This window comes from Camelus dromedarius, chromosome 11, assembly GCF_036321535.1.
Source record: "Camelus dromedarius isolate mCamDro1 chromosome 11, mCamDro1.pat, whole genome shotgun sequence".
Classification (NCBI taxonomy): domain Eukaryota; kingdom Metazoa; phylum Chordata; class Mammalia; order Artiodactyla; family Camelidae; genus Camelus; species Camelus dromedarius.
Window position 1 is genome coordinate 13216227 of NC_087446.1, and position 24806 is coordinate 13241032.

The 24806-nt window shown below is 32.8% G+C and overlaps 1 protein-coding gene across 6 annotated transcripts in view; it reads left to right on the forward strand.

The window, feature by feature from the left end:
- The window catches only part of CNOT2 (CCR4-NOT transcription complex subunit 2), a 104901-nt gene that overhangs the window by 11675 nt on the left and 68420 nt on the right, over positions 1 to 24806 (forward strand). For 3 of the 6 annotated variants that reach the window (XM_010986393.3, XM_031463128.2, XM_010986396.3), the window contains exon 2: positions 23016 to 23088. The exons of 1 other annotated variant lie outside the window; for it this stretch is intronic. In XM_010986393.3, the coding sequence (XP_010984695.1) occupies positions 23016 to 23088 (73 nt within the window). Of the gene's footprint in view, positions 1 to 22945; positions 23089 to 24806 lie in introns of those variants that run through there. 2 more of the 6 variants (XM_010986394.3, XM_010986395.3) reach the window with 1 other exon arrangement.

Below are 24806 nucleotides of genomic sequence, written 5' to 3' on the forward strand. Positions count from 1 at the left end.
TTTTAAATTTAGAACAGTATAAAAAAAGAGGAAAAACATCCAGAGATAACACTATCCATTTTTGTAATACAGAAATTGGGCTATGCTTACTGATTTGTAATCTCTATTTTTTTTAAACTTAGGTCATAAGCGATTTCCAGTGTGATTTCATACTAATCCAAACAGGACGTATTAGATACTTTTTGTGTGTCACTCATTTATTCATTCATTTGGCAAATATTAATTTAACTCCTATGTGCCAGGCACTGTTCTAAGAGAATTATACTACACAAAATCAAAAAACATGTTCTGGCAATTGGTGTTAAGAGTATGGAGAAAAAGAGACCAAAGGCGTGTGGCGTATGTATGGGCTGCAGATTTAAATTGGCTGGTCATGGAAGTCTTCCCCTAGAAAGTGATTGAGTGCGCCTGTGGTGAGGGAGCAATCTTGTGCGTATCTAGGAGGAAAGAGTTCCAGAAAGGGACGAAAAACAAGAGCAAATGCCTTAAGAGAGGATGTTTTATGGTTTGATGTCTTATGATTGAAAAATTGCAAAAAGTCTGTGTGGCTGGAGTTTGGTGGGAAAGGAAGGGAATGGTAGATTGGTGCAGAAAAGGTAGGGGACCAGAGGTATGTCAGGAAAGATTGTGTAAAGCCGTCATAAGGATTTTAGCTTTTACTTTAAGTGAAATAATTTCACATATATACTCTTCACAGTTGTTACACAAAGTTAGTTGAATACTTCTCATTTTACAGTTGAATAAATAAAGGTTCTTAGGATAGCCTATAGTTAGCTCCTCTGGGGTCGTATCACTAATAAGTGGCAGCAATGAAGATAAAAAAAACTTAGGTCTTTGACTTCAAATTTTATGACTTTTCATTGCACTCTTACTCCTCTTGCTCTAGCATATTCCTAGAGGCATTCACTTTTTTTCCTTAAACTAGGATCCATAGTGTGGATTCAGGTGAGTGTTGATGCACATGTGTGTGACTGAAAGAAAAACAAAAGGCAAACCTCAGAAAAGAGTTTCCCTACTGCAAGATGCATTCAGATGTTTTCTCTTAAAGTATATATCATGTTTTTAAACAGGCTACTTTTGCCTCACTGAATTGATTTCATGGCCCATTATTGGAGTCTATAGTTTGAACATTTCTGCACTGTTTCTTTTGGAATACTAGAAATTCCATATTTATCTCTGGCTCTGAAGTATGCCAAGAGTGGCTGCTTTGTTTACTTTAAAATCGTTTCTTGTATCTATAGAACTGGCTCTTAAATTGGGAAGCAAGATGTAATGCAATTAGTAGATTATAAAAATATATATGTGTAACATTTGAAAGTTTATATATGATTTAAATTCCCTGCAGAAAAAGTGTAATTTAGTAAGGAAACTTAAGTTGGCTGAATTAAATCTTGTAGTAAGAGGACAGGGCAGTTAAGACCAAAGAGGCTAATGCTGTTACTACTACTATTACTGATTTCTGTCATGTTTAATATACTAAAATTTTCTGAGAGCACATTAATGTGCTACTTAAATATTTTAGAAACATTTTAAATATATATGTATATCATGTATTTCCTATTAAGATTTTGCTCTTTCTCAGGGAAGGGCCCATTTTCATTTTGATATCTATAGGAACTAATACCATTCTTTTTCTTTTCTTCAAGGGATTTTCTTACCATTCTTCTTTTTAATGAACTTTGTCAAGAAAGTTTACATATAATTCATAGTACCCATTTAAGGGTTTTTTTTCACAATGAGTTTTGACAAATTTATTTACCTGTATAACCATCACCACAATCCAGATACAAACATTGCCATCATACCCAGAGTTCATTATTCCAGGCCGTCCTCATTTGTAGCCACAGGCAAACCACTGATCTGCTTTCTGTTACTATAGATGAGAATTTTTTTTAGAGGTTTGAATGAATGAAATTGTACAGTATGCATTCTTTTGTGTCTAACATCCTTTGCTCAACATAATTTTGACTCATCAGTCTTGTTTCATGTATCAATCACTCATTTCTTCTGGTAGTTTTTTGTTGTGCTATTCTAAATGATGCCTAAAACTGTGTTGGTTGAATGAATGCATATTTGGTACAGTGAGTATTCCTCCATCCTGTTTTACTGCATTTCTTTTCCTATCATGAGGGTGCTAAAACCTCTTCTAGATTTTGTGTGTTGCTAGAGTTAAATTTGTGTATAGATTATGTGAAGGTGTGATTTCATAGTGAAAAATACACAAGATTTAGAGCTAAGTGACCATGACATGAAACCTTGTCATGCCTGCCACTGTATACATATAGGCATGTTACTTAACCTTTCTGAAGCTTTGTTTCCTTTTTTTCTAAAATGGAGGTAATTATATTTAAATATTATTGATACAAAGATATTGTATGTAAACATTGTGTGTAAAGCAAACCTATTACGCTCTTGTAAAAATGGTAGTGTAATTCATTGGTGATTTTTGGGCAGCGGTGTCTAGTGACTGCTTTTTTGTTTACTAACAAAATAGTGCCCACCCTTAGAGTTGCAGTTTTATATTTTTTATTAGTATTCGTTAGTGGTTTGAAGAAACATGTTTATGCTTACTAAAAGTTTTATCTAGTGAAATTGATTACTTTTAGATCTTGATGAGTTTACTTTTAGGTCATAAAATTGTAGGTTTCTGCTAATTAAAATTATAAGAAAAATATAATTTATAAAGCTTTTTTTTATAGCAACTTGGAAGGCTTAGTAAAATATAAAGAAGGGATAAAAACAAATAATACCAACTCTTCATTACTGGTGGATAATTATTTCAAAGAGTAATAATGGTAGTGGGGAGTAAGCACCCAGGAAACTAATACTTATTTCAGTCATGTTCTGTAATAGGTGCTTTCTAAATACCATTTATTCTCAGCAAATTTTAATTAGTACCTAGTAGGTACTAGATACTTTTCTAGGACATGCCTCACTTTTGTGGGCTTTTGAGATTTGTAGTGCTTTTTTTTTTTTTTTAATCTCCTGTATGTTTCTTTAGTACATTAATATTTTTATTTGGCCTTGGAGCTGAGGAGAGTTAATGTGGATTTTAGCAGATTGAATCAATAGGTTGTGCTTTTGACCAAAAGATCGTTTTTAACTTACATAAATAATTTAAAGTTTATTAAAATTTGTATTTTGATCATAAACATTGATTATGCTTGTATCAAATTAGACTTGATCTTTGGAAAGAAAAACTGAAAATGTTGGGGGAACAGTACTAGGTCTTGCAGCTGGTACATGGTATATAGAAAATTTAGAATAAGAACACCAAATTTCGAAGGATATCTTTTCGTGGTTCTTTCACTACAAAATTTTAGTTTGCTAATATGTCACTTTTTTTTCTCAAATTTTACAGGCTAAGTCTTAATGGTTTATTGTCTTACTGAAAATTTTAAACCAAATATTGATAACAGTTTAACCACACATTCAATAGGAAAAGTTATTAGATGGAAACAGGAAGAAGGATGGTTAAGTCTGAAAATGTGTAATGTGGAAGAAAAGAGAGAAGTTAGAACAAGTACAAGGGGAAGTTAAATGGGGTTATATGTGAGAGAATGAAAGTGCGACAGATAATAGACTGAATTGTGCCTTTGAAGATAGAAAAAAATGAGTCAAAATAAGATCCTTAAAAACTAGTATTCAGTTGTTAAGCATTCAGCTAGTCTAGAAATATTTTCATTTAGGCTTTTGGTTCTTAATCCTGAGTGTTTTAGACCCCAGGGGGTCATTGAAGATAGGAGTATGTTCATTATTTCAGTATTTCAAAAAATTAAACCTAATGAAAGTTGTTAATTTATTTTAAATGAGACTGATCAGATTATTAAAATTAGTATTCTTGGCTTTTCATAAACAATATATCAATTTGTGGTAATAGTGGTCATTTTCTGTAGATTAAAAATCCCTTGGTTAGTTACGTGTGTTTAATAAAGAGAAAAACCATTTTATTTAATAAAATGATAAATAGAAAAATACTTCTGAGTCCTTATTGAACAGATGAGCCTTTTTACACTCACACACACACCCCATCTCATCCTTTGAATGACTTACCAGCTATAATCTCAGAAAGGTCATTTCTCCTTACTTTATCTAGTATACCTCTTGCCATCCCTCATTGCAGTATCATAATACCCTCTGTCTGGCTTAATGTTTATCACTATCACAATCATTTCTGTTAATTATTTGTTAGATAGATGAAAATTCCATGAGAACAGGTGTCTTGCCTGCTTTAGTTTTACTTAGTATCTTGTCTGTATTTCCAGCACTTAGAGCAATGTTCCATTCCTACCAGCAATGTATGAGGAATCCATCTTTTCCGTTCCCTCTCCAACACTTGTCTATTTTTTGTGAATATAGCCATTCTTGTGTGTTAGATCTCATTGTGGTTTTCCTTTGAATTTCCCTAATGACTAATGGAAATCTGTTTCTCTTTATCTGTAAAAGAATCCTGTTGGGATTTTTATTGGCATTGTATTAATTGTTCTGTAGATCAGTAAGAGGAGAGTTGACATCTTAATTATATTGCTTTCTAATCCTTGGGCATGGTATGTCTTTCTATTTAGTTCTTTGATGTAATCATCAGTTGTTGTTTTCAGCAAGCAGAACCTGCACATGTTAGATTTACAACTATGTATCTCATATTTATACCTAAATAACTAATTTGGGAGGAACTATTTGGAGCTCTACTGGCTATTACTAACATACAAAAGTAGGATTTTGTTCATCTTGATCTTGCTTGTGACATTACAAAACTTACATAGTAGTTCTAGGAGCTTTGTTGTAGGCAGTTTTGCATATTTTATGCAGGCAATCCATGTCACTTGCAAATAGGGAAGATATCTATCTATATAGATAGATATATTTTTTCCAGTCTATATATTTTTTGTTTCTTTTTCTTGCATTATTTCACTGCCTGGGATATCCTTGCGTGATTTGCAGTCTTAAAGTGTTAATAGCTTTTTTAAGTTACAATTCGCATACCATACATTAACTCACCCATTTAAGATATGCAGTTCAGTGGTTTTTAGTATTTTCACAGAGCTTTGCAACCATCACCACAATTAATTTTGGAACATTTTTCTCACCCCCAAAAGAACTCTCATATACTTTGTAGCAGGCCCTTCCCATTTCCTTCCAGCTGCCACCTCCAGTGTGGGGTTAGGCAACCACAGATGTACTTTCTGTCTCTATATGTTTGTTTCTCTACCCTACATATCTCATATAAGTGGAATATGTGGTTTTTTGTGACTGGCTCCTTACACTTGGCATGTTTTCAAAAATCATACATGTTGAAACATTTATCAATATGTTAATCCTTTTATTGCTGAGAAATATTCCACAATATGGATAATACTCCATTTTATTTATGCGCTTATCAGTTGATGGACATTTTGGTTGTTTCTACTTTTTGGCTTATGAATAATGGTACTATGAATGTTGTATGCAAGTTTTTGTGTAGATGTATGTTTTCAACTGTTGGATTGCATACATAAGTAGAATTGTTTGGTCAAATGATAGCACTATGTTTAGCCTCTTGAATTGCCAGACTATTGTCCAAAACAGCTGTACCATTTTATATTTCCACCAGCAGTATATGAGCGTTTCAGTTTCTCCAAATCTTGGCAATGCTTGTTACTGTTTTGTCTTTTTTATTGTTGTCATCTTCCTGTGTATGACGTAGATAACAATTGTGGTTTTGATGTACATTACCCTGGTGGTTAGTGACATTAACATTTTTTTGTGTACATATTTGGCCATTTGTGTATCTTCTTTGGAGAAATATCTGTTCAGATCCAGATCCTTTGTCTATTTTTAAACTAGTTTATTTTTTTATTAATGAGTTGTCAAGAGTTTTGTTTATATATTCTAGGTATGAATTCCTAACTAGATAAGTGACTTTCAAAGATTTTCTCCCATTCTCTAGTTTTTATTTTCACTTTTTTATGATATTTTCATCACAAAAGTCTTTAATTTTGATGAAATCCAACATATTATCTTGTTGCTCATGCTGTCATAGTGAAGAAAGCATTGCCTAACCTAAGGTCATAAAGATTTATCCTTAAGTTTTCTAAGAGCTTTATAGTTTTAGCTCATACATATATGTTTCTGAGCCATTTGAATTAATTTTTTATATGATGTGAGAAAAGGGGTCCTGCTTGATTCTTTTACATGTAGGTTTTAAGTTGTCTCCACACCATTTGTTGAAAAGACTATGCTTTCCCCCATTGAATTATCTTGACATCCTGTGTAAAATGAAGTGACCATAAAGTGAGGGTTAATTTCTAGACTCTGAGTTCTTTTTTGTTGATATATATGTATCTGTCCTTATGCCAGTATGTCTTTATTGCAGTGTGAAATTTTCAAATGTGGAAGAATGAATCCTTCAACTTCCTTCTTCTTTTTCAAGATTGTTTTTATTAGTCTGAGTCCCTTCAATTTCCATGTGTATTTTTGGAAGAGCTTGTTAATTTCTTTAAAGAAGCCAAGTGGAATTTTTTGAAAGATTGTTTTGAATTAATAGATAAGTTTGGGGAGCCATCTTAAATCTTCTGATCTATATTTACGAGCTGTCTTTCCATTTATATAATTGATCCTTAACTTCTTTCAACACTGTTTTGTAGTTTTCAGAATATAAGTTTTGTAGTTCCTATGTTAAACTTATTTCCAAGTATTCTCTTTGAAGCTTCATAAATGGAATTACTTTCTTAATTTCATTTTTGGATTGTCCATTATTAGTATTTAGGAATGCAGTTGGTTTTTGCATACTTATTTTGTACTCTGCAAACTTGCTGAACTCCTTTATTAAACTATTACAAAATCTATTACAGACAGTCCCCAAATTACATATTGTGGTTTTGATGTACGTTAGTTACCCTGGTGGTTCACTTTACAAGTTTTCAACTTTACAATGGTGCAGAAGTGATATACATTCAGTGGAAACCGTATTTAGGATTTTGAATTTTGATCTTTCCCTGGGCTAGTGATAATCTGGTAGGAAACTCTCTAATGATGCTGGGGCATAGCTCCCAGGCAGCCAGGTGGTCATGAGGGTAAACAACCAATACAGGCATAACTTGTTCTACTGAGTTTTGACGATACTTTGTTTTTTTTTACAAATTGAAGAGTTGTTGTAACTTCACGTTGCACAAATCTGTCTGTTCGTGCCAGTTTTTTCAACAACATTTGCTCACTTTTTGTTTCTGTGTCACATTTTGGTAATTCTTGCAATATTTTAAACTTTTTCATTGTTACTGTATTTGTTATGGTGATCTATGGTGAGTGATCTTTGATGTTACTATTGCAGAAAGATTATGACTTGCTGAAGACTCTGATGATACTTAGCACTTTTTAGCAATAAAATATTTTTTAAATTCCTTGTTTTAGTTGAAGTATTGTTAATTTACAATGTTGTGTTAGTTTCAGGTGTACAGCAAAGTAATTCAGTTATACATATAAATATATTAAACTATTCTTTTCCAGATTCTTTTCCATCATGGATTATTTTAAGATACTGAATATAGTTCCCTGTGCCATACAGTAGGTCTTTGTTTATCTGTTTATATATATTAGTATGTATCAATCCCAAACCCCTAATGTATCCCTCCCCCTCTTTCCCTTTGGTAACTGTAAGTTTGTTTTCTATGTCTGTGAGTCTATTTTTGTTTTGTAAATAAGTTTATTTGTATCATTTTTTTAATTCCACATGTAAGTGATATCATATGATACTTGTCTTTCTCTGACTTACTTCACTTAGTATATTACTCTCTAGGTCCATCCATGTTGCTGCCAATGACATTACTTCATTCTTTTTTAATGGCTAAGTAAACCCATTGTATGTATATACATACATCTTTATCCAGTCATCTGTTGATGGACATTTAGGTCCTGTGTTTTTTTTTTAATTTTTGCAGTTGGTCGCTCTGCCTTTTGATTGGATTCTTTAATTATTTACATTTAATGTTATTGATGTAGTGGGATATGTGTCTGCCATTTTGACTTTGTTTTCTGTATGGTTTCATGTCTTGTTTTGTTCTTCCTTTACTGCTTTCTTTTGCATCAAGTGATGTTTTTCTAGTGTAACATTTTAATTCCTTTAATGCTATTTTCACTGTTTTTTGGCATTTTCTTAGTTGTTGCCCAAGGGCTTACCATATTCTTACTAGAATCTACTTCAGACATACTAATTTAATTCCAGTGAAATATAGAGCTCTTATTCTCTTGTAGCTCTGTTTGCTCTTCTCCCTTTTTGTGCTGTTATTGTTGTACATATAGCAGCTGTATATTTTGCAAATGCAACAATATATTGTTATTTCATATGATTTTATCTTAAAGAAACTGAGAGAAAGAGAGCAAGTATATTCCCAGAATGAGGATTATTTGTTCATCATTTACTAATTTTTCCTTATCTTGTTGAATTTGATTTACTGATACTTTGTTGAGGATGTTTGCATCTATGTTTATGAGGAATATTGATCTTGTAAGTTTTTTGTTGTATTGTCTTTGGTTTTGGTACCAATGTAATGTTAGCTTCATAAAAGTGACTTAGGAAATAATCCCTCACATTCTATTTTCTGGAAGACATTCTGTCAAATTGGCATTATTCTTTAAATGTTTGGGAGAATTCACTGGTGAACCTGTCTGAGGCCTGGAACGTTTTAACTGCAAATTCAATTTTTTTCGGTAGATGTAAGACTGTTCATGTTTTGTCTTGGTTCTGGAGGTTAGAAGTCTGAAATCAAGGTACCAACAGGGCCATGTTTTTTTGAAGGCTTTCGGGAAGAATCCTTTATTGCCTCTTCTACCTTTTCTGGTTGTTGTCAGCAGTCCTTGGTGTTCCCTGATTTTTTGCTGTATCACTCCTATTTCTGCCTTCACTTTCACTTGGTTGTCTTTCCCCTGTGTGTGTCTCTATGTCTCGCTCTCCTTTTCCTTTAAGATACTATTCATCAGATTTGGGCCCACCCAAATCAAATATTACTTCTCCTTAATTTGACCGAATCTGAAAAAGACTTTATTTCCAAATATGGTTACATTCAGAGATGCCAAGGATTAGAACTTGAATATATCTTTACCAGGTACACAGACCAAGCCACTACACTTATTACAATTTATATTTTACCACTTAAAGTGGAATGTGGAAATCCAATCAGTGTGTAGTTCCTTTTCCTCACACTCATCTATACTGTAGTCTGTTATATCTGCATGGTTCAAATACCCCTTCAGACAGTGATGTAAATTTTGCTTTAAAATATCATGCATATTTTAAAGAATTTAAGAAGAAAAGAAGAGTGTGTTACGGGGATTGACAAATTATGACTGCGTACCAAATCCAGCCTGCCACCTGCTTTTAAAAATAAAATTGTATTGGAATACAGCCACACTTGTTAGTTTGTGTATTGTTTATGGCTCCTCTTGTGCTACAGTGCAAAATTCATGAATTACAACAGAGACCATTTGGCCTGCAAAGGCTGAAATATTTATCATCAGGCTGGCCCTTTACAGAAAATTTTGCCATCTCCTAGTCTGTTATACATTCCCACCTATTTGCCATTTTTGTTGCTTTTCATTCATGAAATTCTATTTCATTATTTACCTTTGTCCAAAGAAACCTGTTTTTAAAGCAGGTCAGCTCATGATGAATTATCTTAGTTTGTTTCATCTGAAATTTTATTTATTTCACCTTTACTTTTGAAAGATAACTCTTGTTCCATCTAGAATTCTGAGTTGACAGTTCTTTTCTTGGTAGCATTTAGCTAGAGTTGAGAAGTAGCGACTACCTTCTTTAGATGGCTCACAGACACCAGGTTGCCACGGTCTCTGCTTTCTGTTGTTTCCTTAATACTGATACCAGCTGTTATTTGATATTTACTATTGTCCTTATGCTGCTGTACTTCTTATAGATCAGGAGGAAAGTAAAATTTTCATTCTAACTATAAAGTGGGAAAACAAACCGAGAAGTACATGTTTCAGGAAAAGTGGGAAAGACAATGTATTTTATAACATTTGGGATATTTAGATATTTGGACTGTTTCTACAGGTTCAGTGCAGAGTGTCTCAGCTATTTGTTTTCTAACTATCTTTTTCAACATTTAAGTTAGCATGTTGTGTTGTGTAATTTATTTTGTAAATGCTTTAACACTTTGACCCATCCTTTTTCAGACTGGCTCTTCTTCCTGTATAATTTCTTCCTTTCTGTAATAATTTTTTGGTATGTATTTGCTGAGTTGTCTTTGCCCTGTCTTGCTTTCTACTTTCTTATAGCCAGATCACATCAAAATTGATTTAGCATTGGATCCTGAGTCAGAAAACCTGGATTCTAGTTTTCTCTAGCTCTGTCACTAATTAGCTGTGTGTGTGTGACCTTGAACAAGGTGCTACTCTCACCAGACCACAATTTCTTTATCTCTAAAACAACGAGTTTCAACTAAATATGCTCTGAGGCTTTTTCTTGTTCTTAAATTGCTGTGCTTTCTGTTTTCCTCTGCAAACAACCTCATCCTTGCTCCAATATTCTGATCCAGGTGGTGTTCTTGTTTTTTTGGTCCATGAACCTCTTTGGCTCTCTGGTGACACATGTGGACCTTTTCTCAAAATAATATTTTAATTGTGCAAAATTAAATACATATGCTTACAAGGACACCAATTATATTAGGGTATGGTTTTTTAAATATCAAATATTCAATAATGTGCATATCAACGATGTCCAGTGGTAGTAATGTTTAGGCTAGTAATGAGCATAAATGAGAATTTGAGATTTGAAGCAACTGAAGTGTTTTGAAAATACCTATAGTTTCTAATGGCAACAGAATCACTGGTGCAGGTAATACCACTATGGGTTGCTGCTTACTTTTTTTTCACATTGTTTCTTTCAATCGGAGTATAGGTGATTTATAATATATTGGTTTCAGTTGTACAACATAATGATTCAAATTTTTTATAGGTAATACTGCTTTAAAGTTACTATAAAATATTGGCTATATTCCCTGTGCTTTACAACATACTATTATAGTTTATTTTATACATGGTAGTTTGTACCTTTTAATCTCCTACCATTATCTTGCCCCTCTCCTCTGCCTCTCTTCATAGAATTACATGGTAACCACTAGTTTCTTCTCTGTATCTGAGATTCTGTTTCTGTTTTGTTGTATTCATTCCTTTGTTTTATTTTTAGATTTCACAATAAGTAATAACATACAGTATTTGTCTTTCTCTGACTTACTTCATTAAGCATAGTCCAAGCCCATGCTGTTGCCAGTGGCAAAATTTCATTCTTTTTTATAGCTGAGTAGTAGTTTAGTGTGTGTGTGTGTGTAATTATATATTTATATATATTTTATATATATATATATATATATATATATATATATATATATATATATAAACATAACGCATCTTCTTTATCGGTTAATCTGTGATAGACACTTAGGTTTCTTCCATATCTTGGCTGTTGTAAATAATGCTACTGTGAACATTGGGGTCCATGTATCTTTCTGGGTTAGTGTTTTCATTTTCTTTGGATAAATACCCAGGAGTGGAATTGCTGAATCACGTGGTAGTTCTGTTTTTAGTTTTTTGAGGAACCTCCATACTGTTTTCCACAGTGGCTGCTTAATTTACATTCCCATGAACAGAATACAAGAATACAAGGGTTCCCTTTTCTCTACATCCTTGCCATCATTTGTTATTTGTGGTCCTTTTGATGATTGTTACTTATATTTTTAATTAAAGATATACTAAATTTCAATTAGAGGTTAGTAAAATAAAGATGTAACATTTTTCCATCCAAGTTCATACTCTGCATTTAATCAACTGACTGAGGATTTTTAGAACCCAGGTTAAAAACTCCTGCTCTTATCGGTCTGCCAAGATACTTGATTTAGTGTCTCCTGTGTATTAGATAAACATAAATTGTGTTTAATAAATATTAAATAAATTTCTTAATGAATGAATCTACTATTAAAGATGTGGATATTGTTGCTGTTTGTGTTGCCATGGAGCATAATTTGGAAACATGGTTTCTGATCCCAGGATCTGTACAAATGGAGTTTTTATTCCAGAAATAAATTCTCCAGTTCTGTGTTTCTTATGTGCATTTCTAATTGAGTCTCCTTAATTTACTGTCTGGTATATAGTAAAGCTTAATAAGTATTTTTGGCAGGAAGTTAGAAAACAATATGATTATTAGTTCAAGGATCTTTGGCTGCTTTTAATACTGAATAGTTGTTCCAAGATCTTTAGTAAGTTTCTGTTTGAAATAATTTGGCTAGCATTTCTTAAAAAGGAATACAAATATCACTTATAAATGGCACACTACTATAGTTATCCTTATGACATATGTTACAATGGACCTTGGCTGTTATGCAGATTAAGCAAATAATATATTATGTCTTCATTGCCTAAAATTTTTTAATTTTGAGATTTTTGTCTATCTTCTTAATTTATTAGCGGTAAAACAGTATATTGGGTGCAGGTTCTTTATAGTTTTCTGTGTTCTCTTACTGCAGTGCTGCTTGGTTAGAGTTGAGACTGAATAGACTCATACTCCTACTTCTTTGACTCTAGGCTTACTCTTATTTTCTCTCCTGGAAACATATGTCCTAAGTTTTATAGGACATATGCCTCCCTCCGCAACCCCCACCTCCCATAAAGAGATATATATACAGAGTCTACCATATACAGAAATATGTTTGTGGCTGATGTCCTTAACAACTCTCCACTTAACTGACATGCTCCTAAACCACTGCTTTCAATTCCTGTAGTCCAGAGTATTCTGAGCACTTACAGCTAGTGAACTACTCCAGTTTTACTCATGCACCTGTCCTCCTACTGGGTTAGTTATGTGCCCAAGAATCAGCTGTTTTTATACCAATGTTAATACAATTTTTAGTTTAACTATGGTCTAGGCAAATAAAATATGAGTGTAGAAAGAACTGTTGTTTGAAGTTGTTTGTAATTGCTTTGGAAAAGTAAGGTGGAGGCTTTGGAAAGACTTTACATAAAATGCTTTTAAAAATGACTAAACGATTAGGTGTAGATAAGCCTAAAGGTTTAGGAAGCTTTTGGTTCAACAAGAAAATTTATTTTCTCACGTATCTGGAGGAATGGCCATATGTGTGTTGGCTAATGTGTTTCCCCTGCTTTCCTAAAATCCTACAGTCAGATTTCCCTTCATGTCTCACTAGCCAGAATTCATTCAAATATTCTTCCATAAATCATTTACTGACGGAGGTAGCATTATAATACTTGCTTTGATCAGCATTTCCTCTTAGTCGTGAGGGAAAGGTTGAACAACTGAACAGCTCGGGCAGTCACAGGGAAAAGGAGTGTCTGCTATAGTGAAACAATTTAAAAAGTAGGTAACACTTGCAGAAATTCAGAATGATGTAGGAAGTGGACTCCTGAAGGAATTTTGAAGCTCCTTTCTTAGAGAATTGTGTAAAGATAAAGTACATTGAATTTATTCATTACTGTGACTGAGATAGACACAAGGACCTTGGTTGACAAAATAGTAATCTGCCAGCCTTAAAACTAGTCAGAATGGCCATCATTAAAAAGTCCACAAATGATAAATGCTGGAGAGGATGTGGAGAAAAGGGAACCCTCTTACGCTGTTGGTGGGAATGTAGATTGGTGCAGCCACTAGGGAGAACAGTATGGAGGTTCCTTAAAAAACTAAAAATGACTTACCATATGATCCAGCAATCCCACTCCTGGGCATATATCTGGAGAAAAATATAATTCAAAAAGACACATGCACCCCAGTGTTTATAGCAGTACTACTTACACTAACCAAGGCATGGAAACAACCCAAATGTCCATCAACAGATGACTGGATAAAGAAGATGTGGTGTATATACATACATGCAATGGAATACTACTCAGCCATAAAAAAGAATAAAATAATGCTATTTGCAGCAACATGGATGGACCTGGAGATCATCATTCTAAGTGAAGTAAGCCAGAAAGAGAGAAAAAAATGCTTATATGTGGAATCTTTGGGAAAAAAAAAAAAGGACAGAAATGAACTTATCTACAAAACAGAAACACTCACAGACGTAGAGAACAAACTTATGGTTACCAGGGGTTGAAGAGGGTGGGAAGGGATAAATTGGGAGTTTGAAAATTACACCTTTTGGGGTGTGATGGAAATGCTAGCTATCATGATTGTGGTAGTGGTTTCATTGCTGTATACATCTATCAGAATTCATCAAAGTGTACATCTGAAATATGTGTAGTTTACTGTAGAGGAACCATACCACAATAAAGGTTTTTTTTTTTAAAGACAATGTTATTTAAAAAAATTTTTTTAGGTGTTTGCCATATGACACAGTGCCTGTTTTCTCTACTACAGTTCTAAAACTTGTGTCTGAAAGGATATTGTGGGAACTTTATTGCCTGATAGGGGTCTGTCTGAACTTTGAATCTCCAGCTAGTTAGTATCTATTCCTTGTCACTCCATTGCTGATTTCCTCTTTGTTGAAAATGTGAGAAATGTGTGTGTGTGTGTGTGTAGTTGTAAAGACTGAATTTAAGTCAGGTGAACATGAGCTCAAATTCTGGCCATGTTATTTTTAGCTTACTACCTCTTGATCTTGTGTGATTTCCTATGTATAATTTCTTTCCATCTTCAAAATAATTCTATAAGGTAGATATTACTGTCCACTTTTTACAGATGAGAAAAGTTAATTATACATAAAATATTTAGTGCACAGTGCTTAATGCTTGGCAAATGATAATTAATATAACATTTCTATAGTGAAATGTTAAGATAGTGGATGTTTTTAAAACATAAGTACTGAATATTATAACAGCGACTTTTTTATTAAAAATTTCTTATAATAAAGAAATTTTACTGTAATATTTTCATCTACTTCTGATTATTCATTTCTAAACTTACGATGTTTGTATTTCAACAAAAGAAATCTTATGCTTAAAAAAGTTTAAAAGTTAATGTTTAGTGGAGAGGGTATAGCTCAGTGGTAGAGTGTGTGCTTAGCATGCATGGGGTCCTGGGTTCAGTCCCTAGTACCTCCATTTAAAAACAAACAAACAAATAAACCTAATTACCACCACCCCCAAAAAATTAATGTTTAAAGCCCAGCATTATATTGCAGAGGTAAAGTGAATAAGAGGCAAGGAGAGGGCACATTGGCACATAGGAAATGTACCATGCTCTTATACACTACCTTCAATTTATATAGTGTTTCTTTTTGCTCACATCTTACACTGAAATGAAAACATTTTTGAATTTCACTTTCTTATAAATTCCTAACTCTTAACAATCTTAACCTTGGCTGTGCATTAGAATCATCTGGAGCACTTTAAAAAGCACCCAATGACCAGGTTCCATCACTGACAAAATAATTTAAGTAGGGACAAAGAAGGGGAACATCAGTGTCTTCTTTTTTAAAAAAAACCCATAGGCGATTCTAATGTGCATCCTGTGATTAAAAACAGTGTAAATCCTTTAGCCTATTTCTGTCCTCTATGAATATGCCTATTGTCTCTTCCTCTCTGTGTTAGTGGTCCAGACAGTCATGTACCAGTGCTCTGCAGAGCATCTGTTTCTGTTCCCTTGTCTGTCATGAAGGAAATAGTATACCAGTAGTTGCACCTTTGTCTTTTATAAAAAATAAACTTTGAGGAGCTGGGGAAATGTTTGTTTAGTTAGTGTTCACTGACTATTATGTTATCTTCTTTAAATAGAGAGCTATGATTATTCTTTTTTGCTTTTTACTTACGGTTTATTTTAATACTCTTGTGAAAACTGGAAAAAAAATAGTTTTGAGATTTTAGGAAAGAAAAGCCTGTAATTTATACAAGTTACTTAACCTCTGTGTGATTCAGTTTCTTCATACTAAGATAGTTATATCTACATAGTCAAGCTAATGGCTAAGATCAAATAAGTTTGTGAACTAGATTTGTAATCTATAAAACCTCATTTAAGTTAACAGTTTTTGTTTGCATTCATTAGACTAACAGATGTGAACAAAGTGAATGTGTAAATGGCCAAACTATTAGTATTTATTTATTTTCTGCAAGTTTAGAGATACTAAAGAAATATTAAAATTAATGAAATGTTTTCAAACCTTTCATTACAATTAGCTGAAAATCCAGAAAGGTTTCCAAGGACTGCAGTAGCTATTGCCAAAGCAATCCCTTTAAAATAAGACTAAGTAATATTAGCCTCAATATTCTGCAGAAGGGACATACTATACGGGTTCTATTAATTCAGCAAAGGAACTTGTGTAAATTATAATCTGTAAGTCAAATTCTTTACAATATATAACAGCTTCTTTCTTACTCTGCCTAGTAAAATGGCTGCAAGGTTATTCAATATACTGAATTTACCACATGGAACTGAATATACTACATGGGACAACCAGAAATCTGAAAATAGCAACTTTAATTCTAACAATTTTTGTAGGTAATACATATATATTTTTTCTCAATTTATATAAGTTCGTCCTACTGATAGGGTGATATTAAAAACTGACTAGTTCATATCAACTACTTAGACTTAATTATCAAATTCATAACTGATTGGGCTTACCAAATTACCTCAAAAATGATAATCAAGTACTGAGGAAAATTACATGGCTGTTTCTTATAAAAGTTAATTAAAAAGTTATTCTTAACATAAATCTAATAAGTCAATTATTTGCTTGTCAGATTTTAAGCTGATAGCCTGACTAAATCTATTTAAAGGGTTTTCAGCACAGAAAAGAAGGTGTAAAATGTTTATTCTTTATCATTTATACTAGTATATTCAGTTATTCTAAAAGTATCTTGAATTTGAGAGAAATTACTGCATGAGTAGACAATAGTGACACATGTGTTACATGAATTACTTGGCACTCTTGAAATTTAGTTCTGCTACCAATCTGTTAAAAAGATTAGAGATAAATTTAGTTATTTGCAAATATTCAATACAATTTGAAGACTTTAAAAAATTGCTTCATTTACATTGTTAAAGAATCTTTTAAATATTATGTCATTAAGCTTGTCTTTTAAAATATAATTTTGATGTACATGTTAATAACCTAGCATTTTATAAACTTTTATTTTCAAGTAACATACAACATGAGTCAAATGATCTATTCTCTAATAATAATCTGAATGATTACTGTATTTAAAATGTTTTATAGTTGAGAAGAAGCTTATACAATGGAGATCTCTCTCTGACTCTAATCCAGTACTACATAGTTCATTCTAGCCTTCCCTCCTTGATTACCTGGAGGTGGGAAATCTGGCTTCCACCAACCATCTGTTTTGCTTATTGTTTATCTCCAGTAGACATGGATAGTTGTTTCAGAATTATTAATCCATAGCCCTGTAAAGTACCACTTTACCAACCAGAACACAGTGTTTATGTAGAGTTCTTTTTTTTTCTGTTACAATTACCAGTCAAAATACCATCTTCTGAAGTTAGTAAGGAACTCCACACTGTTTTTCATACCCCCTTCAGTGTGCCTGTGTCCTATGTTCGTAATATGGTTACTCTTTTGCCACTTGTGCATTTCTAACCTCGTGGTTGGTTTTTTTTTTTTTTAATTGCATACATTCAGCTTTACTCTTCATATTGTGAAGTTCTGTGGAGTTTGGACATGCATAGCATCATGCAGCCACCATTAAATACCATATGGAGTAATTCCACCTCTTTAAAAGTTCCTGTTTTCCCTTTGTCACTCCCCCATACTTCTCCAGTCCCCTGGCAACCACTCATCTATTTTCTGTCTCTATAATGTCGCCTTTCCAGGATGTCATATTAATGGAAGCATTTAATATATGGCCTTTCTGGTCTGGATTCTTTGCCTTAGCAAATGCATCCATGTTGCATGAATTAATAGCTTGTTTTTGTTGTTGTTGAATAGAATTATATTTATAGAGGTACTATTTTATTTATCCATTCACCTATTGAAGGACATCTTCTTGGGATAAACATTCACATATAGTTTTTGGTATGAACATAAGTTTTTAGTTCACTTCGGTAAACACCCGAGGGCACAATTGCTGGGTCTATGTTTAACTGTATTTAAAAAAAAAAAAAAAAAAAACCTGCCAAACTCCTCCGAAGTGACTCTATGTACTTTCATTTTTGAAAGATATTTTAGCTAATTTAGAGTTCTTGTTTGATAGTTTTTTGCTTTCTGTAATTTAAAAATGTTGATCTCCTTTCCCCTGATTTGCATTGTTTCTGATAAGTCCGCCATCATTCCTATCTGTGTTTGGCAGTGTATTCTTTTCCCCCCTTTTACAGCTTTATGATTTCTCACTGTTTTTTAGCAGTTTGACTCTAAAATGAACAGGTGTGGTTTTTTTGTTCTCCCTAGAGGTTGTTGAAGTTATTGGATCTGTGAGTTTATAATTCTCATCAAATTTAGGAAAAATTTGGCCATTGTTTTCTGTTTTTCCTGCTCTTCTGCTCTTTCTGGGATACTAGTTACATTAATTTTAGACTGCTTGATTTTGCCCAGTAGTTCTCTGTCCTGCTTAATATTCTTTCACAGCTCATTGTCCTACAGTTCCTTTTTTTCTAGTCTCTTTTCTCCCTCTGTGTTTAATTTTGGATTTTTTTCTTTTGCTATGTCTTCACATTCATGAAGTTTTTCTTTTGACATATCTAATCTGATGTTAATCCTATCCAATGCATGTTTAATTATAGATATTGGATTTTTATCTTTAGATGATCAATTTGAGTCTCTTAAAAATCTTTTAACTTTCAAATAGTTAACAAACTCATAAGATGGAAAAATAGTACAGAGAGGTCCCATATTAACATCACGTATCTTCCTCCAGTGATGTCATCTTACACAACTATAGTGCATTATCGAAACCAGACATTGGTATAATATAACTGATTAGACTGCAAGTCTAACTCAGATTTTAACTCATTTCACCAATTTCTGCAATTTTTTGAATGTTTTTATCATTTTGTGGCATTTTTCACATGTGTAGTCATATAACCAACACCACAACAAGCAAGATACAGAACTTTCTGTCACCAAAAATAAAAATTCCTCTATGCTGTCAACTTAGATCTTTTAGATATCTTGCATTTTTGGTATTACGTGTATAGTTTTCTTTATTTTCTTGAATGTATAGGATATATTTATAATACCTATTTTAACCTCCATATCCACTAATTGTTGTCTTTATTATATCTGGTTCTATTTCCGTTTATTATATTTCACATTGTTGTAGGTTGTGTTTCCAACTTCTTTGCATGGATAAGATTTCTGATTGGATGCTAGACATTTGATTTTATAATATTTAATGCAGGTGTTCATTGTATTATTTTAAATATTGTTGGACTTTGGTTGGGGGTACAGTTATGGTACTTAGAATTAGTTTGATCTTTTTGCTGCTTGGTTTTAAGCTCTGTTGGTCTGGTCAAGAATATCCTTTTAGTTTTAAGCTTATTTGGTTTCATTGCTGAGGCATTTATTACCTTTTGGTCTCTATTTAGTACCCCATGTGTTAATAGGCCCTACTCTTGTTGATGGGAACATGAGCTCTGGGGATTGTTTTGACTACTTCTTTTCAGAGACTTTTTCTTCAGACCCAGTAGTTTTTTCACATGTGTGCACAGATCATTACTTAGCTAAAACCTTGAGAGGAATCTCCCTCTAGATCTTTGGAGCTCTTTGTCTGCAGTTTCCTTCTCTCCATTTGCCCTGCAAATTCTAGCTGTGTTGGTGTTTCTCCTAACCCTGAAGTTTTTCCATAACGCAGTTAAGATTGTTAGGCTCTGATTGGGTTCCACTCGCTAACTCCCTCCCTGTGTTTCAGCCCCTCATAACTCTACGGGCAATAGAGGTTACTTCATTTGTTCTTTTTCTCTTGATGATCTCTGTCCTGAGATGACATTTAGTGTTTGAAAAATCGTTTCATATAGTTTGTCTCGTTCTTTAAGGCAGAAAGGTAAATATAGTCTGTTTTTTTTTTATCTTGGAAAGCATCCCTCCCTGCCTTATAGAAAATCTCATTTTAGTTTTAAAAACATTTGTCTTTTCCAATTTTTAAAATATTTATAGGACTTTGTGGGAAAACCAGTGCATAAACTTCAATAAATTGTAGGCAACTAGGGTGCATGTTCTCTCTCATGCTTGCTTTTTTCACGTATTCTCTGTTTCACGTGTATAGTCATATCCTCTTTTATCTATTCACTATCCTTTCATTCCTAATATGATGAATGTCGATACAATCTATTATTGAACATTTTTATTTCATATAAGATAGTAGCAACAAATGTTAGCTCTTCCTGTTTATCCAGAAGAAAATAGAGTGTGCCTTCATTTTTCCCCCCTTGTTTACTAAAAGGAGATAATAATTCTTCATTATTGTTCAGTATAGAGTATTGATTCCTGTATTGGTTAGAGCATATACAGGCATACCTGCTGTTTCATTGCACTTTACTTTATTGTACTTTGTCTATGTTGAGTTTTTTGCAAATTGAAGATTTGTAGTTATCCTGCATGGAACACCTCTCTTGGTGCTGGTTTTCCAACAGCATTTGCTCACTTCATGTCTCTATCACATTTTGGTAATTTTCAACAATATTTCAAACTTTTTCATTATTGTGTATTTGTTATGGTGATCTGTGTTCAGTGATCTCTGATGTTAATATTGCAAAAAGACTGATTCATTCACTTAAGCCTCCAGTGATGGTCTGCATTTTTTAGCAATAAAGTTAAAGTATGTACATTGTGTTTTTAGACATAATACTGTTGCACACTTAATAGACTACATTATAGTATAAACATAACTTATATGCATTGGGAAACCAAAAAGTTTGTGTGATTTGCCTTATTGTGATATTTATTTTGTTGCTATGATCTGGAACCAAACCTACAATATAATGGAGATATGCCTGTAGTGGCTGTTGTTTGAAACTCTAAGCCACGAAATAGTTGAATTTATCCCAAAATGTAGAAACAGAAGAAATTTAAAAAGTTTTACCTTCGTACTAAATCCAAAGTTATTACAAAGTTAATATCCTTTTATCTGGTAAATTTACAGATTAAATACTAACTTTTGTTTTAATTACAATATTATTTAGCATATAAAGTCTTGATTATCTTTTCACATAGTTAGATTATAGTGTTGAAAATAAAATAGCCTTGCCTGATTTTAGACGTCTAACCTATCTTTTGATGAAACTAGTACAAATTGAAGATAGTGCATGGACTTTAAATATAACTTATTGAAGAAGGAAAATATTCTCTAAGACAAAACTGAAATTTTACATTTACTGTCCATTGAATTCAGAGTTGTCATAAATATGTTAATAGTAAGGCAAGTACCAATTTAAACTCTTAATATTATAAAACATATTGAAAAAGGGATAATATTGTTTAGAGGATGCATAATAAAATAATTTTGTTCTCATTTTGTGACAATCATGAACATTTAAGTTGGAGCTGAATGGTTGTCCCTAAACTGTTCTCAAACATCCAGTTCACTTGATAGTTTTTCTTCATGATTAACCTAATTCCTTGCTAGATGGTAAGGATTATGTTTATGATAGTAAATATACTTATGGTTTAAAAGACCTTTCTTCTTTGTTACTTTTGAGAGAGACATTTAATTCCAGTAGTACACATAAATTGGTAATGCACAATTACATTTTTGCCATAGAGCCAGGCATCTTGAAGAATTTCAACTAAACATACACCAAGTAAGATGGTAAAAATTAAGTAAAATTATATAGCACCCATTAACTTGTGATCAAACATAAAACAAGAGGTGGAGAGGTGGAGTGTAGGTTTTCATTACATGAATTCTTTTTAAAAATTTAAATTATTAATTTTTAATGTTTTATTTTCCTTGAGAAATGTTCTGCCCTTCTTACTAGATTGCTTTTTAGAGGTAATCCATGTGTATGAGTATGTGCGTGTTTATTGGTTTTAATAAAATTAGATGTTTTTACTATCTTCTCTCAGAGTAAAATTTTTTTCTGATGTTAAATAACTGGTCTAAATTTGAATATAATTTTTAGTGGTTAACAACTATTATTAGTTCAGTAGGTATACTATTTACTACTTTCCTAGGGTAAACGTTTTACTAAAAGTCAGGTAAGAGACATTTATTGTAAAAACAACTATTTACAAATTCTTTGTAGATACCACTTTTGAATTTTTGATTTTTCATTTTTGATTTACACTTTTAAGTTAGCATCTCTAGCAACTATTACCTCTGCTTCAATGAATTTTTGGTACCTGAGGTGTACAGTGCCTAGTCATTTTAAATTTGTTTATCTCTGTCCAGATTAAGAAATAAGCTCCATTATTTTCCTGCCCTGATGTAAAAAAGCAAATTCTGTTACCCAGTGTTTGAAATTGGAGGATTGAAAGACAGAGGCATCCAGAAAGTTGACATCTGTTGCTGCTCTTCATTGGAGTAAATTTTAATAGAATATTGAGTTAGGTTTGCATCTATTAATCATCCTAAGAATATATGATGTATTCCCATCTTGTGGCATAGGAATTAACCTCATAAACTGAATGAATAGTAGCTATATGAATAAGCATTTGAAGGAGAGGGGTTTGAAATTAAATGACTGAATCTGAATTAATTGGGTGTTTCTGAGACTAAACAGGAGAATATTTATTTAAAAGAAAAAAATATGTCACTTGAGGGCTGTAGTTTTTTGTCCACTCCGTTTTTATTTACTGTAAGTTTCTTCCTATATGTGAGGTCTGGCAGACAGGTTTAATTGGAGAGAGTACAAATGAAAGGGAAGAGTTTTTCGTATTTAATAATTTGTCTCAAATAAAGTATGCTTGCCAGTTTAGCCCTACTTAGATGGTTAAGATGAAGATCAGTTAGGACAAGAGTATTTTTTGTTTTTGTTTTCTGTGTATCGTATTGGATATTTTTGCTACTGTTCCTATATTTACATGTTAGTAATTTTGACGGCTTTTGGATAATTCCACTCTAGAGGGAGAACTGGTGGGCGGTCCTTCCTGTGACACGACCCTTGAGTGACAGTTCTATTTGATTGCCTCCAGTACTGTGAGGAAAGGACACGACTCTATGGTGAGGACTGATGGACATACATTATCTGAGAAAAGAAACTACCAGGTAAGATCTTTTTTTTTTTTTCCCTTTTTTCAGTTGGTCATATAGTTACATTGAACTGTTAAATATGTTGTATTTAATTGGAACCAGCAGTTTGGATACACCTCAACTGAAAAATCTGAGTTGTAATTTAACATATATGTATGTTGGGTTTGACAATTGAAATAGTTGGGAACATTTTTCAGGATAAAGCATGCTTATAATAAATGTGTATTGTTTTAGCATCAGAACGTAAATTTTCGGTATGTGTATATATTTCACAACTTAAATTATCTGATATACAGTGTATGACTTTGTGGCTGGATTCGGAGCTAGTTTTCCATAAAACAAAATGTTGATTGCTTTTGTACTATTATTCCTGGAAGACTAAACCTGAAGTCTTAGGCTATGCTCAGGGTACTAGAGCATCACAGGAATGTAGACAGAATTGGTTAGCGTGTAGAAGAAAGAGAAATGAAAATCCCAGGGTGCTCAGAGACCCAAATTCTACTGAATTTGTCATTAGGTTGCTGTCCTTGTAATACTAGATTCTTACTTTATTTTTTTTTTGTTAAGTTAATTAATAATATCCATCATTTGTGTAGTATGTAAGGGTGCTGAAACTATGGTTGGAGTGTAATATTCCTTTTTCTTTTTGAGCTTTTTAAAAAAGGTGAATTTTAAAGATAGTGCTATTAGATAGTGATTTTTTTAAAAAATTGAATTTAATTTTTTCAAAGAAAATCTGCTTTATTCATTTGATAATCATTTAATATCAAATAATGTAGTGATTCAGAATACAAAATAGTTCATCACTCAAGTAGGAGTAAGCTTTAGGCTTCCTTCACAGGTACCTATCCAGCCTCCCTTTTCCCCTTCCACCTGCCAATGTTATTCTCTGTAGGCTGTGAAGGGAACTAGTATGATAGCAACAGCTTTTGTAACTAACCATTTATCTTCTAACCATTTATTTTAGCCCAGTTAGTCTTCTCTTCCCCCAGATTATAAAAGTGAACAGTGGAGAAAATTGTAAATGGGTCTTCATGGTGACATAGCAAAGAGCCTTTGAACATAAGACTTAGGTTCTGGCTTGGGCACTGCCCCTGATAAGAAATAGTGTCATATTTAACCTTTCTAGAATTGGACCTAATTTGATATCTGATGTTTCTTGCCAGATTTTTGTAGTTTCAGTAAGCCAGAGTAAGCTGTGGCTATGCAGAATCAGTTCTCCTGTAACTTTTCTGTTCTGAGTTGTTTTTATAGACTAGACCAACATGGCCTTTGCTCATTACTTGATACAGCTCCCCTGCCTCACAACCACTTCCAACTACCTTGACTCAGAAGATTTTAATTGGTTACAATACCTACAATACCTGGACTGTTGTATCTTTTGATAGATTCTGCTAAATTATTTTAAGAATATCATGGTTCTAGATTGTGTGACTTTTCAGTGTTTATAAATCCAGTTTGTAAAGTGTAAGTATAGAACTTTTGTATGCTTGCACAATATGATTAATTTACCTTATGGAAACAATAATAATTCCAAATTTAACACTGAAGAAAAGAAATAAAATGAGATTATGTTTCACATATGAAGAGATTTCCTAATTCCTGTTCATTCTACTCTAAAAAAATTGTTTAGAGTCACACTGTGTTAGTCACATTATTTACAAATAGTCCACATTTTTGGACTTACCTGAAAATGTATTCTTGGTTAGGGTTATCTGCCTGAAAAGCTTTTC